The sequence below is a fragment of the Polypterus senegalus genome, chromosome 17 (genome assembly GCF_016835505.1).
Source record: "Polypterus senegalus isolate Bchr_013 chromosome 17, ASM1683550v1, whole genome shotgun sequence".
Taxonomy (NCBI): domain Eukaryota; kingdom Metazoa; phylum Chordata; class Cladistia; order Polypteriformes; family Polypteridae; genus Polypterus; species Polypterus senegalus.
The window spans coordinates 77,153,447-77,170,384 of NC_053170.1; the positions used below are offsets into that span (position 1 = coordinate 77,153,447).

A 16,938-nucleotide genomic window follows, 5' to 3' on the forward strand; every position below is an offset into this window, starting at 1 on the left:
TGGCTGAGAAGCTACCCAATCAGAGCACGTATTACGTATTAAATAAAATTCCTCAATGATATAAGATATGCTTCCCGCGCGGTGCTTTGCATGCTTGAAAGCCCGAATAGCATCTATTGATTTTTGATTGTTTGCTTTTCTCTGTCTCTCTCACTCTCTCTGACATTCTCTGCTCCTGATGGAGGAAGTGTGAGCAGAGGGGCTGTTTGCACAGATGCTGTTTGCCTAAAGAATACGGACGCTCCTCTAAAAAATGCTGAAAGACTACCTTCACATTGCTCCTTTCCTTGCAGCTGCTTTGTCCGGTGGTCCTATTGAGTTTTGATTGTTTGCTTTTCTCTCTCTCTGTCTCTCTCTCTGACATTCTCTGCTCCTGATGCACACTCCTTTGAAGAGGAAGATATGTTTGCATTCTTTAATTGTGAGACAGAACTGTCATCTCTGTCTCTGCTATTTCAAAGTTAAAACAAGCTATAATAAGTAAAAGGAAACACCTTATAATAATGACCTTCCACTTCATATTTTAAGCATTTTTTCATCTAAACCATTATTGTGCACTGTTTTATAACACTATAATATACTCCCTGACTGTTTTGATTTTGTGGCTTTCAGGGGTTGTAAATAGTTACATAGAAAGTCTGAAACTGCCTGGGCCCCCGAGTATTTCACACTTTGGTTTATCTCCACCCATTGTCTTAGTCATTAAGCAATATTATTGACTTAGAATTATTAAATTCTTGGGAAGATAAAATAAAGAAAAAAATGCTGAGAACTTTGAGGATCTTGGTTTCCTCCAACATTTTGGGTTATAAACATTATTATTATTTCTAAACATCAATTTATTTTAGGTTAAAGTAATGACTACATTAAAGGAAACTAGATGTAAAGTTGATCAGCTACTTGGATTGGTGTCCTCGTTACCTAGTCCATCAGAAGCAGAAGGAGAGATTCAGCAATCAGAAACTGACTCTTTGTTGCAGCCTGAAGTTGGGATTGATTCTCAGTATAAGAGAATCATGGTGAGTACTGCCACTGTCTTATAAACTGGTAAATACATCTCATCAATGCAAACTTTTTAGGGAGAAGGTTTCTTGTAAAAAGGGTGTTGTTTGGATTTTATGATAATAATTCTGTTCTCTTCATTAGGCTTATCATCAAGTGCTGTTATCTCAACAGCAAAGTATTATCATGACTACAAAATCAGCACAGGCCTTCCTAGATAGACAGACTGCTAACTTGCCTTCAGAGGAGTGTCAGCAACTCAGTGATGATCTGGCTCAATTGTCCAAACAGTATGAAAGTCAGCTGGCAAAATGTGAGCTCCAGCTCAGACAAATGCAGATGTTTAAGGAGGAACAAATCAAATTCTTACAAGAGCACACCGAATTTGTGAACTGGTTAGAACAGAGTGAAAATGGAATATGCTCTTTAAATGTAAATATTGAGAATGTCAAGGATCTTCAAGAAATACTGGAAAAGCAAAAGCTGCACTCGGATGACATAATTTGTCACAAGGCAGATTTGAGATTTGTTACCATTTCTGGTCAGAAAGTTCTTGACATGGTAGCATTAATCCACACTAGTGGATGGACTGAGCTTGACATCCTCTCTGCTGTACAGCTAGTGAAGAATAAAATGGATGATTCCACTGAAAGGTACTCAAAGCTGCGTGATAAGGTGAGTACATGCAATTTTGTGTTTTATTTTAAAATTTCTCTTTTTATTTATAATGAGATAATAATTATCATGCCCATAAAAAGTATTCACCCCTTAGGACATTTTCATATTTTATTGTTCTCCATAATCTCCATAATGGCAAAGTTAAACTAAATCTGTTCACAGTGGTCTAAATTATTTATAAATATGAAACGCAGAATAACTGATGGCACCAACATCCTCTGTAATAGGACACACCTAAATTATCACTGGTTCAACCTATTGCTTTTAGAAGTTGCATAATTAGTTAAATGGAGATCTGTATGTTGTTAAGGGATTTCATTTGATTGTAGTATAAATGCACCTTATTTACAAGGTCCAGTTCACAGCTGAACCTACACAGTCAAAACAACACTCCAAGCAACTCCCCGAAAAAGTGATTGAAACGTACAAGTCTGGGGATGGGCACAAGAAAATTTACATGTCACTGAATATCCCTTGGAGTTTGATACAGTGCAATAAATTTGTATTAATTTTTATAGCTCTCTTCAATAAATGCAGGTTCAGAGTAATGTTCACCTGAGTATCTAAGTATTTATTCACAAAAAGTACAGATTATAATAATCACTAAATGCAGAATTAGTACATATGAAGATACCCATCTGTTAAAATGTACTGAAAACAAAGTAGAAACTGATTAACATAAATTGAAAGTAACAATATCTGACCATTCATTAATTTAGGAACTACAGTTGAGTTAAAAATTGTAAATAAATAAGAGCCATTGACACAGTCTTGGAAATCTCGGCCGACTAGCTACCTACCCCATTATGGGCATTCTGTAGTGGAGAGCCTGTGCTGAATTGCAGTTAAATGAAACAAAAAGAAATGGGAAGAGTGTGGAACAACTATAAGTGTACCCAGGGCAGGCCATTCACAAAACCTGAGTGATCATAGAAGAATTCTAACGGTGGAGGCCACCAAGAGACCTGTTATAACCCTGACGATGATACAAGCTACACTATGCATGCAACAGCTGTGCTTCACCAACCATAGATTTATAAGAGGATAACAAAGAGAAAGCTACTGTTTTTTAAAAACACACACACAGGAAAGATACCTCAATTCACATGGGAGATGCTGGAGGAAAGTTCCTATGGTCAGATCGGATAAAAATAGGTGCTTTGGCCATCAGACTAATCATCATGTTTGATGAAAGTCAAACAGTGCACATTATTCCAAATATTCCATTTCCATCCTGATGCATTATAGAAAACCTTTATTGTCAATGTAAAAAATTACAATGAAATTACGAGCACCGTACCACCTTGGTACATAAAAGCAAACACTACTACTTTTGTGGGGGAAAAATGTTATGGGAAGGCTTATCTGTTGCAGGTCCTGAAAATCTTGTGAAGGTAGATGTTAGAATGAATGGTGCAAAATACAGGGAAGTCCTGGAAGAAAATATGGTGCAGTCTGCAAGAAACCTGCATTTATTTTCTAGCAAGAGAACAAACTGAAGCATAAAGGCAAAGTAAAATGTTGATTAAAAATAGAATGTTAATGTCATGGAGTGGCCTAATCAGTAGATCTCAATTCAAAAGAGAATTTTTGGGTGGACCTGAAAAAGGCTATCCACTTATGATTTCCTTTTACCCCGATACAGCTTTGCAAATTTTACCAAGAAGAATGGTGGAAAAGACAGAATCCTGTCCACATAGACTCAAAGCTAGAATTGCTGCCAAAGAGTATTGACTAACTTTAAGTGGGCATATACTTATTCAATCATTATTTACCTAATTATTTAAGTTCTAAAATCAATAGGCTGCACCAGTGATAGTTTAGGTGTGTCAAATTAAAGGGGTAAATACTTAGGCCATCACTTATTGTTTGTTTTATACCATATTTGTAATTAATTTAGACCAATAAGTAGTGATCTACTTTCACTTTGCTAGTAAATATTCTTTTTTTTTTCTTTCTAATGATTGACTGTATTCTAAGCATACTGGAGTAATAACAATTCAAAAGTATATTTTCACCACAGGTATTTTATGTTGTATGTATATATTTATATAAATTTAAATGTGTGTGTGTGTGTGTGTATATATATATATATATATATATATATATATATATATATATATATATATATATCTCTCCATCCATCATCCAACCCGCTATATCCAAACTACAGGATCATGGGGGTCTGCTGGAGCCAATCCCAGCCAACACAGGGCGCAAGGCAGGAAACGAACCCCAGGCAGGGTGCACGCACTCACCGTGCACATGCTAGAGACAATTTATGCACCTAACCTGCACGTTTTTCGACAGAGAGAGGAAACCGGAGTACCCGTAGGAAACTTACGCAGACACGGGGAGAACATGCAAACTCCATGCAGGGAGGATCTCCTAACTGCAAGGCAGCAGTGCTAACACTGTGCCTCCATGCCGTCCATATATATATACAGTGGTGTGAAAAACTATTTGCCCCCTTCCTGATTTCTTATTCTTTTGCATGTTTGTCACACAAAATGTTTCTGATCATCAAACACATTTAACCATTAGTCAAATATAACACAAGTAAACACAAAATGCAGTTTTTAAATGATGGTTTTTATTATTTAGGGAGAAAAAATCCAAACCTACATGGCCCTGTGTGAAAAAGTAATTGCCTCCTTGTTAAAAAATAACCTAACTGTGGTGTATCACACCTGAGTTCAATTTCCGTAGCCATCCCCAGGCCTGATTACTGCCACACCTGTTTCAATCAAGAAATCACTTAAATAGGAGCTGCCTGACACAGAGAAGTAGACCAAAAGCACTTCAAAAGCTAGACATCATGCCAAGAGCCAAAGAAATTCAGGAACCAATGAGAACAGAAGTAATTGAGATCTATCAGTCTGGTAAAGGTTATAAAGCCATTTCTAAAGCTTTGGGACTCCAGCGAACCACAGTGAGAGCCATTATCTACAAATGGCAAAAACATGGAACAGTGGTGAACCTTCCCAGGAGTGGCCGGCCGACCAAAATTACCCCAAGAGCACAGAGACGACTCATCCGAGAGATCACAAAAGACCCCAGGACAACGTCTAAAGAACTGCAGGCCTCACTTGCCTCAATTAAGGTCAGTGTTCACGACTCCACCATAAGAGAGAGACTGGGCAAAAACAGCCTGCATGGTAGATTTCCAAGACGCAAACCACTGTTAAGCAAAAAGAACATTAGGGCTCATCTTAATTTTGCTAAGAAACATCTCAATGATTGCCAAGACTTTTGGGAAAATACCTTGTGGACTGATGAGACAAAAGTTGAACTTTTGGAAGGCAAATGTCCCGTTACATCTGGCGTAAAAGGAACACAGCATTTCAGAAAAAGAACATCATACCAACAGTAAAATATGGTGGTGGTAGTGTGATGGTCTGGGGTTGTTGTGCTGCTTCAGGACCTGGAAGGCTTGCTGTGATAGATGGAACCATGAATTCTACTGTCTACCAAAAAATCCTGAAGGAGAATGTCCGGCAATCTGTTCGTCAACTCAAGCTGAAGCGATCTTGGGTGCTGCAACAGGACAATGACCCAAAACACACCAGCAAATCCACCTCTGAATGGCTGAAGAAAAACAAAATGAAGACTTTGGAGTGGCCTAGTCAAAGTCCTGACCTGAATCCAATTGAGATGCTATGGCATGACCTTAAAAAAGCGGTTCATTCTAGAAAACCCTCAAATAAAGCTGAATTACAACAATTCTGCAAAGATGAGTTGGCCAAAATTCCTCCAGAGCGCTGTAAAAGACACATTGCAAGTTATCGCAAACGCTTGATTGCAGTTATTGCTGCTAAGCGTGGCCCAACCAGTTATTAGGTTCAGGGGACAATTACTTTTTCACACAGGGCCATGTAGGTTTGGAAATTTTTTTCTCCCTAAATAATAAAAACCATCATTTAAAAACTGCATTTTGTGTTTACTTGTGTTATATTTGACTAATGGTTAAATGTGTTTGATGATCAGAAACATTTTGTTTGACAAACAGGCAAAAGAATAAGAAATCAGGAAGGGGGCAAATAGTTTTTCACACCACTGTATATGTGTACAAACATTAGCAATCTTACTTCACAGAAGTGTACCTAGTCCTATATTTTTCAATGGTCAGATGATTTAATATTATTGTTGGTGGCGACACAGACAGCACAAGTATTTACCTGAAAACTTCAAAATATTTCTAATTTATGTTGCCAATGATGTGTACAAAAATAACCAGAGTTAGACTCCTCGTACACACAGCCATGCTCACATCCTTGTGCTCTCATCCAAAAAATTTCCCCAATTTTCATCCTGCTGTGGTCTTAAATTAGATGATCACCTTTGCTGCATAAAAACAACCATCTTGCTGAAAGTAGGTGTCTATCCTCCCTTCAGTAGATGTCCGGCACTACTCTCATTAATGCAAGCCACTGGCTTATGTTAAGGTCACATATAAATTGCAAGGGTTGTGCCCAAGTTTCTTATTGATGTTAAAGTCTTCTGCCACCAGCTGGGATCCTTGGTTTGTATCTGGGTTGTCCATTTTCGCAAACTGTGCACTCACTACTTCATGCATAAGATGCTCCATCTCTGTTAAATTATTACTTTGTTTTGCTATCTTCTACATCAGGGGTGCCCACATTTTTTCGGCTTGCAAGGTACTTTTAAAATGACCAGGTTGAAATGCTCTACCTACATTAAAAATTATCTATATCTATATATATATATATATATACACACACACACACTGAGTATATTTTATACATAAAATGTATGTTGTCGTACCTTGCATAACTGAATAACCTTTATGGCACAATCACAATTCAATATATTTATGGTCACTACAGTATTTGGATTTAATAATCGTCATGTTGGAAAAGGCTGGCTCGCATAAATAAGTAGAGCAGAATAATGCAGTCAAGGAGCTTTTGAATTCAGCCAAGTGAAAAACGACATCTGTCCGATTAACTGCGATTTTAGTTCCCTTTCTTTTCTCTTTCTCATATCGCTTTTTGGAAGGATGTCAGTTTCGTAGTTTATATGAAGAGTTCGAAAATGCCTTTCCACATTTTCCTTCTTTGGAATAGCAATGATAGATTGACAGATCAGACAAACGAACTTCGATTGTGACATTGTGAGAAAAAGATCCTCTTCCAAATTCCACATCCAGCCCATACCCTCCCCAAACAATTTTTTTTTAAATCCCTTCTTTAGTTGATATAAATTGGATGGCTAACTAGATCTTAGCCAGAGTTTTGCAGTAGCTCGCGCGTTTGATCGTGCGTATGGGATGACTAGTGTGTTAGAAGAGAACTCAGACTGGCCGCCCTGTATGTCAATCAAGTGGCAAATGCCATAGGGTAGATATATGGACTAACGTTTAAAAACACATTTTTTTGAATTCAACGCGATCTACCTACACTATCTTTGTGATCTACCGGTCGATCGCGATCAACGCATTGGGGCGCCCTCTGTTCTACATTACTTAGGCCCATGAAGTCGTAATATCAATTATTTGTCCTGTTTTGCCACCAACTAATTCTGTTGGTATGGCCCTAATTACTCAAGTTCATAGAAACTCTGTTAGCATTATCCCACAAACTTCATTTACCTTATATTATGTTCTGCATATTTTAAAGGTTTATACTATACCATCTATCTAATTTAACACATTTAAACCTTAAACCCAATATCATAAAATGTGTGTCATGATGTTGTATGTAATCCTAATGCAAAATTCCTAATACATCAATATTCACGTTTGTTACACCCTTCTGTATCATTTACTATTACACAATAAAATTCACATTCTTCATGAGAAAAAAAAATGGGTCAAAACAAATGGTACATTTTGCTTGCTTCAAGTCTTCTCGTTTAAACTCTATCTTCACCTTTCCCTTTGTATTAAATCTATATTATTCATTCTGTTATTAAAATCATTGACCAAGAAAGCTTAAAATTGGACTGACTTTTAACTGGTAATGCTGCAAGTGCTAATAATCATGTGTTAAATTTTGATCAACAGTCCAAACTACATACAAACAATAATCCTTAAAACTTTTTTTTTTCCACCAGGTATTAATAGACTCACATGTTACAAGTACTGTACATCTAAAAATATTTACTGTTTACTCTAAATGCTAACCATGTTATGCTAATCAAATTTCAATTATACCTTCAATTATACTACCCTAATTGCTACACAGGTTAAACTCAATAAAATGAAAATAATAATTGTGCATTCTTTACATTAATAAAATAGTTACAAATATTCAATAAATAGATATTGATTATGAAATGGAGTTAATTTGCCTTGCTGTGCTTGCAGATCATTAGCCTTTCCTCCTATTCTATCCATAACTCAATGGTTCAAATTTTCCTTGAAAGACGTTGCTGCAGAAAAATCGAGATTATGTGGTTGTTCCAACTTCTAGGGCAAGAAAAATTCAAATACTTGGTGAACAACTGCTATAAAATTGCAAATGAATGAACTAATTGTAAGGTGAATCAAGGACAGTTAAAGTGGGCTCTGGCAAAGAACATAGAACCCTGCACAGTAAAAGTATGAATTAGGCCCTGCGGTCCAATACACCAAAGCATAGGATATCAATATCTCGAACTCCTGATCTGATGAATTGGGCTCTGGTCTGAATGCCACACAAGCTACCTTCTGCAATTCTGCAGCCACTTTTGACATCAATGGTCACCAGCACACTTGAGTTGTTAGCGGCAGGAACCTGCAGAATGTCTTTTTAAAAAAAAAAAAACTTAAGTTTAAATTCAAAACAAATATTTATGTACACTTTTATCAATTGCTCCAAAAACTGTGCTAGAAATATAACATCTTATTAAACACAGAAACATTCTCTAACAGGACAAATCCTTAACTTACACCTTTGCCCCAGCATATTAAAATAGTTCTCTATAGCTACTATATCGCTTAAGAACTGACACTGCACATTACTTGGATGGTTAGGTTGCATTCCTTGCATAAATTAGTCAGTATATTGCAAACTGCAATAATGGATAGAGATAAACATTACACTTCTATTTCACAGAAATGTGTCATCGTATTAGGTCAGTCAACATCGTAAGCTTCCTGGTAGACAGGCGAGTTAAATACGGAGGTACTAGACACTTATTTTAGTTTTAGTGCCACTCAAAGTTAACTTATTTAGAACTTATGTGATATGAAATTGATTCAGTATTCTTATAGAAACATGAAATGAAAAATAAAAGATCGTAATTTTTACCTTTTCTCTATTGCATTAGGACTGACATAAACCCTTCCCCTACACCTATGTCCGTATGTGTAAATCAAGAAAATGAACATCAGTGCTACATATTGACATGTGGCATATCATTGTGAACTGCATTATACAAAATGTTAAAACCTTTAAATGAAAATTTTACTTTGTTAAATTTTTAAATGTATTATATAATTACGTTATTGAATGTGTACTGTATATAATTCTTTAGGTACATATTTAACTTAATTGTATTGTAACACCTTCAATCAGTCAGGGAGGAGCAACATCAGCACACATTTCAGGAATTAGAAAATGATGAGCTTTTATTGATTGCTTCCTAGCTAAATTCCCACTGCTCTCACCATGGGAAACCCCTCAAGTTTTCTATTTGTAATTGGACTTGTTCAACTTTTTTACACTGCTCCTCTTCCACTTCAGTGTTATAACTGTGAAGCATGCCGCTTTTTAACTCTCATTCCCCTATTCTAGATTGTTCACTCTGAATTGTTCCCTCAAACCATGCATTTCTTTCTTATCCCCACACATAGCACTACTGCACACTGTGTTCTCCTTCTGTCTGACCCCAGCGCCAACAAAACGAGTGCTCCTTCCAGGACCTTCCGTACTTTCTTCCGAATCCCCCCTCCTCCCACTGAGGTGTTTCATTAGCATATCGCACTGCACCTTCTGCAGATACAGTGCTTAGTAGCTATACGGCCCCATGGCCCTTTGACTCTCCATCCTCATCATTACAGTATTATTGTTTTCTAATGTTAAAAAAAAGTTTTAATGAGAATGTGGCCTTGGCCAAAACACTGCCTGACACTCTCACCTCATTGCCAGCCCTGAATGTGACAATATTTTTAACGTGTTAAACAGGCCACATTAATCAGATATAATCAGATATAGATATGTGTGTATGTATGTATGTATGTATGTATGTATGTATGTATGTATGTATGTGTGTGTGTGTACATGCGAAAAAAATCCCTAGTGGCTCAATTACAGAATAATTATAGTACATTATGTATTTTAGATGTATCTATAGTATAGCAGTTTTATAAAACATATTGACATATCAGCAAAGTTCAACTCCAAAGAATCAAACTGGATGTTAAATATTATTTCCTGATACTCCTCAATCAAAAAATTGAAAGCTCAATATAAATAGTTGAAAGAGAAACTTTCCTATCTGTCAGTGTAGCCTTTACATCTGTATCATTTATGGCATAGCTTTTTTTAACATACTATTTCAAATTCATTAGCACCTAACCATGTTAATTTACATTTCACTTCATTTCTAGTTTTCCACTAATATCAATATTCTCTAGGAAGAAGAAATAGGCTGATGGGCTGATTATGGGCATTTTTTCATTACAAGGAAGACTGCTAAAGGCAGTGTTACCTGCTTATTGATCTTACCCCCCAGGAAAATATGGAAGAAATTACTGTGGTGTTCATCATTCTTTTTACCATTTTTTAGTTTTTTTGTCTCTGCACTGTTTAACTTTGTCCACTATATTTATTTATTCCAGTTTCTTTGATATTTGCTAATATAATTCTGTTTATGTATCAAAGTATCCACATGCATCGAACACTATCATTAGTCAAGTGCATGGCTGTTCAGTTACCAATTTAGTCGGGCCAGATTTTCAAACCAAGTGCATAAAAACAAAATAGTCAAACAACAAAAAAGTACACAGTATTAGCAATAACATTTGTTTACCTTTTGAAATAAAATAAATATTTTTGTCATTTGTTACCCAGGCACATCACAAAGTGCATTTAACAGAATAAAAAAAAAAGTATCAAAGCTTCAGTGCACAAATCCATAACAAGTGTTAACAGTAACTAACACATACGAATACAATGCTTACTGCACACTGAGAAAACATGGGTTCATTTTAAATCGCAACATGTGTGATTAGCAGTGGTTTTTTTGTAAACAAAAAGGTGACAGTACGCATACTTTGCTTTTGGATCAAGTTTGAGATACTGTCAAGGTATTTAGAGGCCAAGAGTCCTAACGCTATGTTTTGTTTGTTTGATGAAAAACCATAACATTTCAAATTGACAAATCATCAAGTATAATAATAGTATAATATTAATTGCAGATTAATAACAAGCTCTACATTCTACAAACAAGTTATGTAGTCCTGCAAAGCAATCAGTGCTTAATTTGATTTGAGTTTTACAGAAAATTTCTAACTTTTTGTATGTTTTCATCAAATGCAGTCTTTCTAATTCATTCTTTGCTTTGAGTGTCAATGGCTGTTCAACTTCGTAACATCCATGAATCCGCAGGATCGAAGCGTTTGAGTGTTGGACCAGCCAATCATATGAAGAGAATTGCAAATACAATGCTTTTCAGTAACGAGGCTCATAAATGAATCTAACAATTAGATTCATTTGTGAAAACCCATGTTCTCACTCTCTTGATAAAAGTGGAATACAACTAAGACTAAGCACACAATTTACTATAGACTCATTTAATTTGTAGCCTTGGCCAACAACATGCCAGCGCATACCATCACAAAAAAAGCAAAATACTGTAACATAGACTACTACCACCACTTCTAGATATACAGTGCACTGCATTATGGGTTGAATGTTGCTAGGCTATGCAAAGTGTTGCCCTCATGATCAGTATTACTGTATTTATGTAGGAATTTCTGAAGGTTTCCAAAATGTTTTTTTCTCCAATTTTTTTCCTGTGTTTCTGGCAGGACCACAGGCTTGGCCACTTGAAGGTTGCTTCTGGACAGCATGTGGGGCACAGGCCGCCATTTGAATAGGCCAAGTCTAGTGAGATTGTGAATTAATTTTGCACAAAATGTTAATATTGTGTGAAACTGAACCAAGAGCCAAAGCAAGTGTTTAAAACCACAGATGAACACATATACAGTATGTTAACTACATTTTGTTACATAATGGTGCTGACTGCAACCAGTCAGTCGTCATGACATTGCCATCATCTACTAGAAGGCACTCCCATTAGCATATGTTCTTCAGGGATGTGCACAAAGGGGTGGCTACAATGGCTGAAGCCCCTGCCTCTTTTCCCCTGTTGGGTCATATGCTTTCTTCTCTTGTTAGAAATGTATGGCTTATTTTCATTGTAGGGAGCAGGGAAAAAAACTTGTAGGACTTGTTAAAGCTGAGTATCTATCGCAATAAAGTGTGACTGCAGCGACAGAAATGAAACTGTAACTTGCTTATGAGCTGTAAACAGACATGTCCATTGAATCAAAGGTACCCCCAAAATCAATGGACTTCTCTGGAGAGAATTATAAATGCTTTAATTCATACAATAAAAATAGGAATGTTTATTGGTCAACAATCTACCATATAGTTCATTTTTAATCACTTCTAGAATAAATGACTAGAAGTTTAAACTAAATGTATCCTTGTGACCATTATCACAAGTTATTCATTGATTCACTTTCTGTTTGCTGTCTGAACCGCTTAAAGCTTAATGGATTTATACAGAAAATAGCTGTTGAAATTGTTTAAGTAAGGTTCAAATATTGCTGCTGTTTGTAGTTTTTAAAACTATATCTTTTCCCATTTTGTACAGCATAGTAGTTTAGCTTCAAACATCGGAGCAGTAGTTAGCAAAATGCAAACGCTGTGGACTGAGTTTGGAGAAATTCTACTCATTCAGCTTTGAAGAGAGTGGGGCAGAACATGAAATTGCAAAATAGAGCTATAGCAAAAATTTTATAAAAAAAAAGAACTTGGATAACAATAGCATATCCTTCATTTATGGTAGATATCAACTGACTTGTTGGTGTTAATGCTTTGACAACCTATGACTAAGGACATGTCTGCTGATGAAACTGGGATGTGGTGACAGCATTGTGCAGCCAAGTACTGGTTTTGCACCCTTGTAGCATTTGGTAGGGTATGTAAGAAACATCAAAACTCAAAGAAGCACTGAACTTAAGGGGTTGCATCGTAGTTGCGGGCAGGGTGTGTATGGCTAAAATGTTTGCAGCTAAACACATGAAACTTCATCTTGCGTCAGTTTTAAAGAGAGTCACCTTTTATTGAGCTGTCATTTTTTCGAAGGTCAGTCACACAATATTTTAAAAATGCAAAAGAGTTCTTGAAAAAGGTTAAGAACTCCTGGTTTAAGTGCTTGTGCACTCCTAGCAAGATAAGAGTGCAACATAGCGAGGGGGCCCAATGTAAAGTGATTTAGAGATAGAAAAGAGTTGTTCTCAGGTGTTAAATGGATGCAACATTACTGCTTTGCTGCCATGATTTAGCGACTAGGGGACATAATGAGAATGGAGATTCTGTTAATAAAGGCAACTTTACAAAATGTACAGAAATATTGGCAAAGTATACTCGCATCTTGACAGCTCACTTAGTCATTATCTGTGTTTTCTGGAATTCTTATATGTCACAGTCTACAAAAATTATTTTATTGTCTTCTGTAGGAGATCAATGATCAAAATGTCTTTGTTTCATCTAATTACACAAAAAAAACAGGCTTTTCATATTGTGTATTACAATTGGTGATTATGAGTTACATGTATGTTACTGGCTCAGTTAAGGAGTATTTTATTGAATTTACTAGATTTTCTCTTTCCGTTATTGATAGCCACACACGAAATAGTAGAAATTATCATGTGCCCAAGCATATAGTAATGTAGTGGCACAATTGTATAATATTCTGACATAAAGCACTTCTGAAATTCTGCAAAGTACTGGACCAATGTGGCAATTGAAAATAATTTTCATTCTGTAGACGCTGTTCCATAACAATGTGTAAAATTTATTCAACACTACATGATAGTGTTTTGTTTATGCATAACATTTAAGTTATAATGATGTGTCACAATGTGAACTCTTGTTGTTGAAGTTCATTTGGTATTTCATTTAGTTAGATAGAAATTTCTTGATTTGCTCTCTTATCTTGTTAAGATGCGTGATATTAGAAAAATGTAGTATATGTGCCATTGCATTGGAGTAATGTGTTTTATGATAATCTGACATAACATTCAATCATGGACATTATTTTTGCCATGGTTATGAGTATTATAATGCTCCTGATGTTACACCCACATTTTCAGTGTAACTAAAAGGACTGAAGTAAAAGTAGGCAGTAGTTAGTGTGCCACAGCTGAGTTGAATTAGAGCCAGATGGTGAATATGATATAGGTGTTTTCCAGTTGTATGGCTTAAATAATGACAACAAATAATATTTTTATCTTATCCCATTAGTGTCTTGATCTTGGTGTTAATCTTAACAACTTACTTCAGCGATACTATGAATTCAAGGATGAAGCAAGTTCACTGGATACCTGGTTACAGAAACACCAACGGACATCTGAGGGGCTTTTATCTGATAGCACTGATCTAAATAGCTTACAGAAGCAGCTGGACACAGCCAAGGTAAGCTTTTATGGACCAAGTGATCTCTTTCAGACAATGACAGTTACTAATGGATTCATTGTTGATTACATCAAAGATGGCTGTCTTAATTAATTTGTTAAGCTTATCTGTGTCTATGAATTATGATGTTTGCATCTTATGTTGATGTCACAATACTTGCACTTCCTCACTCTGAGTCAACAGGGAGGGATGAGAAAGAGAACACATGCCAGTATTTTGATTTCTTGTTTTGTGTGTTGGGCTGCATATTTTCCTGTCTATGTGTTTTTCCATTCACTATAAATTGTCCTTCATTTCTGTTTAAGAATGGATATCCAGCATTAGTTGCAAGTCTTTATTTCTGATCTGTCACTGCATCCATTTTATTAACCCAAATGTTTGTTACATTTCTCAGCAATGATGGAAAGTTAAAAAGTACAGTTACTTTGTTACTGCACTTCAGTACATTTTTCATGTATCTTTACTTAAGTAGATTCAGCTGTGAATACTTTTGACTTCTACTCAGTAAGTTTTACAGCAAGTATCTCAACTTTCTACTCCTCTACATTTCTACATGGGTGATATGTTACATTTTACAATCACATGAATGTCTTGTTCTTTTTGAATGCCTGTTTTCAGTAAATAATTGGAATCAATTAATGAGCATGAACAAATTGATTAAGTAGATCTCCACAGGAATGCTAAAATACATGCTTGATGCAGTCAGCCTTTTTCATTAAACTATGTGTCGTGGGTATGTCTAAATAAATTTAAGTTAGTCCAAGTAGGAATTCTGTATCAAATGGTAAACCCACCGCTATTTAGGGTACTGTTAGAGACAGTATAGTACAGGGGTGCCCACACTTTTTCCGCTTGTGAACTACTTTTAAAATGACCAGGTCGAAATGATCTACCTACTTTAAAAATTATATATATATATATATATATATATATATACACAAACCGGATTCCAAAAAACTTGGGACACTAAACAAATTGTGAATAAAAACTGAATGCAATGATGTGGAGATGGCAAATGTCAATATTTTATTTGTAATAGAACGTAGATGACAGATCAAGCGTTTAATCCGAGTAAATGTATCATTTTAAAGGAAAAATATGTTGATTCAAAATTTCACGGTGTCAACAAATCCCAAAAAGTTGGGACAAGTAGCAATAAGAGGCTGGAAAAAGTAAATTTGAGCATAACGAAGAGCTGGAAGACCAATAAACACTAATTAGGTCAATTGGCAACATGATTGGGTATAAAAGAGCTTCTCAGAGTGGCAGTGTCTCTCAGAAGCCAAGATGGGTAGAGGATCACCAATTCCCACAATGTTGTGCAGAAAGATAGTGGAGCAATATCAGAAAGGTGTTACCCAGCAAAAAATTGCAAAGACTTTGCATCTATCATCATCAACTGTGCATAACATCATCCAAGATTCAGAGAATCTGGAACAATCTCTGTGCGTAAGGGTCAAGGCCGTAAAACCATACTGGATGCCCGTGATCTCCGGCCCTTAAACGACACTGCACCACAAACAGGAATGCTACTGTAAAGGAAATCACAGAATGGGCTCAGGAATACTTCCAGAAACCATTGTCAGTGAACACAATCCACCGTGCCATCCGCCGTTGCCAGCTGAAACTCTACAGTGCAAAGAAGAAGCCATTTCTAAGCAAGATCCACAAGCTCAGGCGTTTCACTGGGCCAGGGATCATTTAAAATGGAGTGTGGCAAAATGGAAGACTGTTCTGTGGTCAGACGAGTCACATTCAAGTTCTTTTGGAAATCTGGGACGCCATGTCATCCGGACCAAAGAGGACAAGGACAACCAGAGTTGTTATCAACGCTCAGTTCAGAAGCCTGCATCTCTGATGGTATGGGGTTGCATGAGTGCGTGTGGCATGGGCAGCTTGCATGTCTGGAAAGGCACCATCAATGCAGAAAAATATATTCAGGTTCTAGAACAACATATGCTCCCATCCAGACGTCATCTCTTTCAGGAAGACCCTGCATTTTTCAACAAGATAATGCCAGACCACATTCTGCATCAATCACAACATCATGGCTGCGTAGGAGAAGGATCCGGTACTGAAATGGCCAGTCTGCAGTCCAGATCTTTCACCTATAGAGAACATTTGGCATCATAAAGAGGAAGGTGTGACAAAGAAGGCCCAAGACGATTGAACAGTTAGAGGCCTGTATTAGACAAGAATGGGAGAGCATTCCTATTTCTAAACTTGAGAAACTGGTCTCCTCGGTCCCCAGACGCCTGTTGAGTGTTGTAAGAAGAAGGGGAGATGCCACACAGTGGTGAAAATGGCCTTGTCCCAACTTTTTGGGATTTGTTGACACCATGAAATTCTGAATCAACATATTTTTCCCTTAAAATGATACATTTTCTCAGTTTAAACTTTTGTTCCGTGATTTATGTTCTATTCTGAATAAAATATTAGAAGTTGGCACCTCCACATCATTGCATTCAGTTTTATTCACGATTTGTATAGTGTCCCAACTTTTTGGAATCCGGTTTGTGTATATATATATATATATATATATATATATATATATGTTATACTTTATACATAAAATATATGTTGTTGTACATTGCATAACTGAACA

At 36.4% G+C, this 16,938-nt stretch overlaps 1 protein-coding gene across 4 annotated transcripts in view; it reads left to right on the forward strand.

Annotated features, from left to right (window-relative positions):
• The window catches only part of macf1a (microtubule actin crosslinking factor 1a), an 826,555-nt gene that overhangs the window by 521,759 nt on the left and 287,858 nt on the right, over window positions 1-16,938 (forward strand). For all 4 annotated transcript variants that reach the window (XM_039739817.1, XM_039739818.1, XM_039739819.1 and 1 more), the window contains 3 exons: window positions 849-1,019; window positions 1,147-1,677; window positions 14,163-14,333. In XM_039739817.1, the coding sequence (XP_039595751.1) occupies window positions 849-1,019; window positions 1,147-1,677; window positions 14,163-14,333 (873 nt within the window). The remainder of the gene's footprint in view (window positions 1-848; window positions 1,020-1,146; window positions 1,678-14,162; window positions 14,334-16,938) is intronic.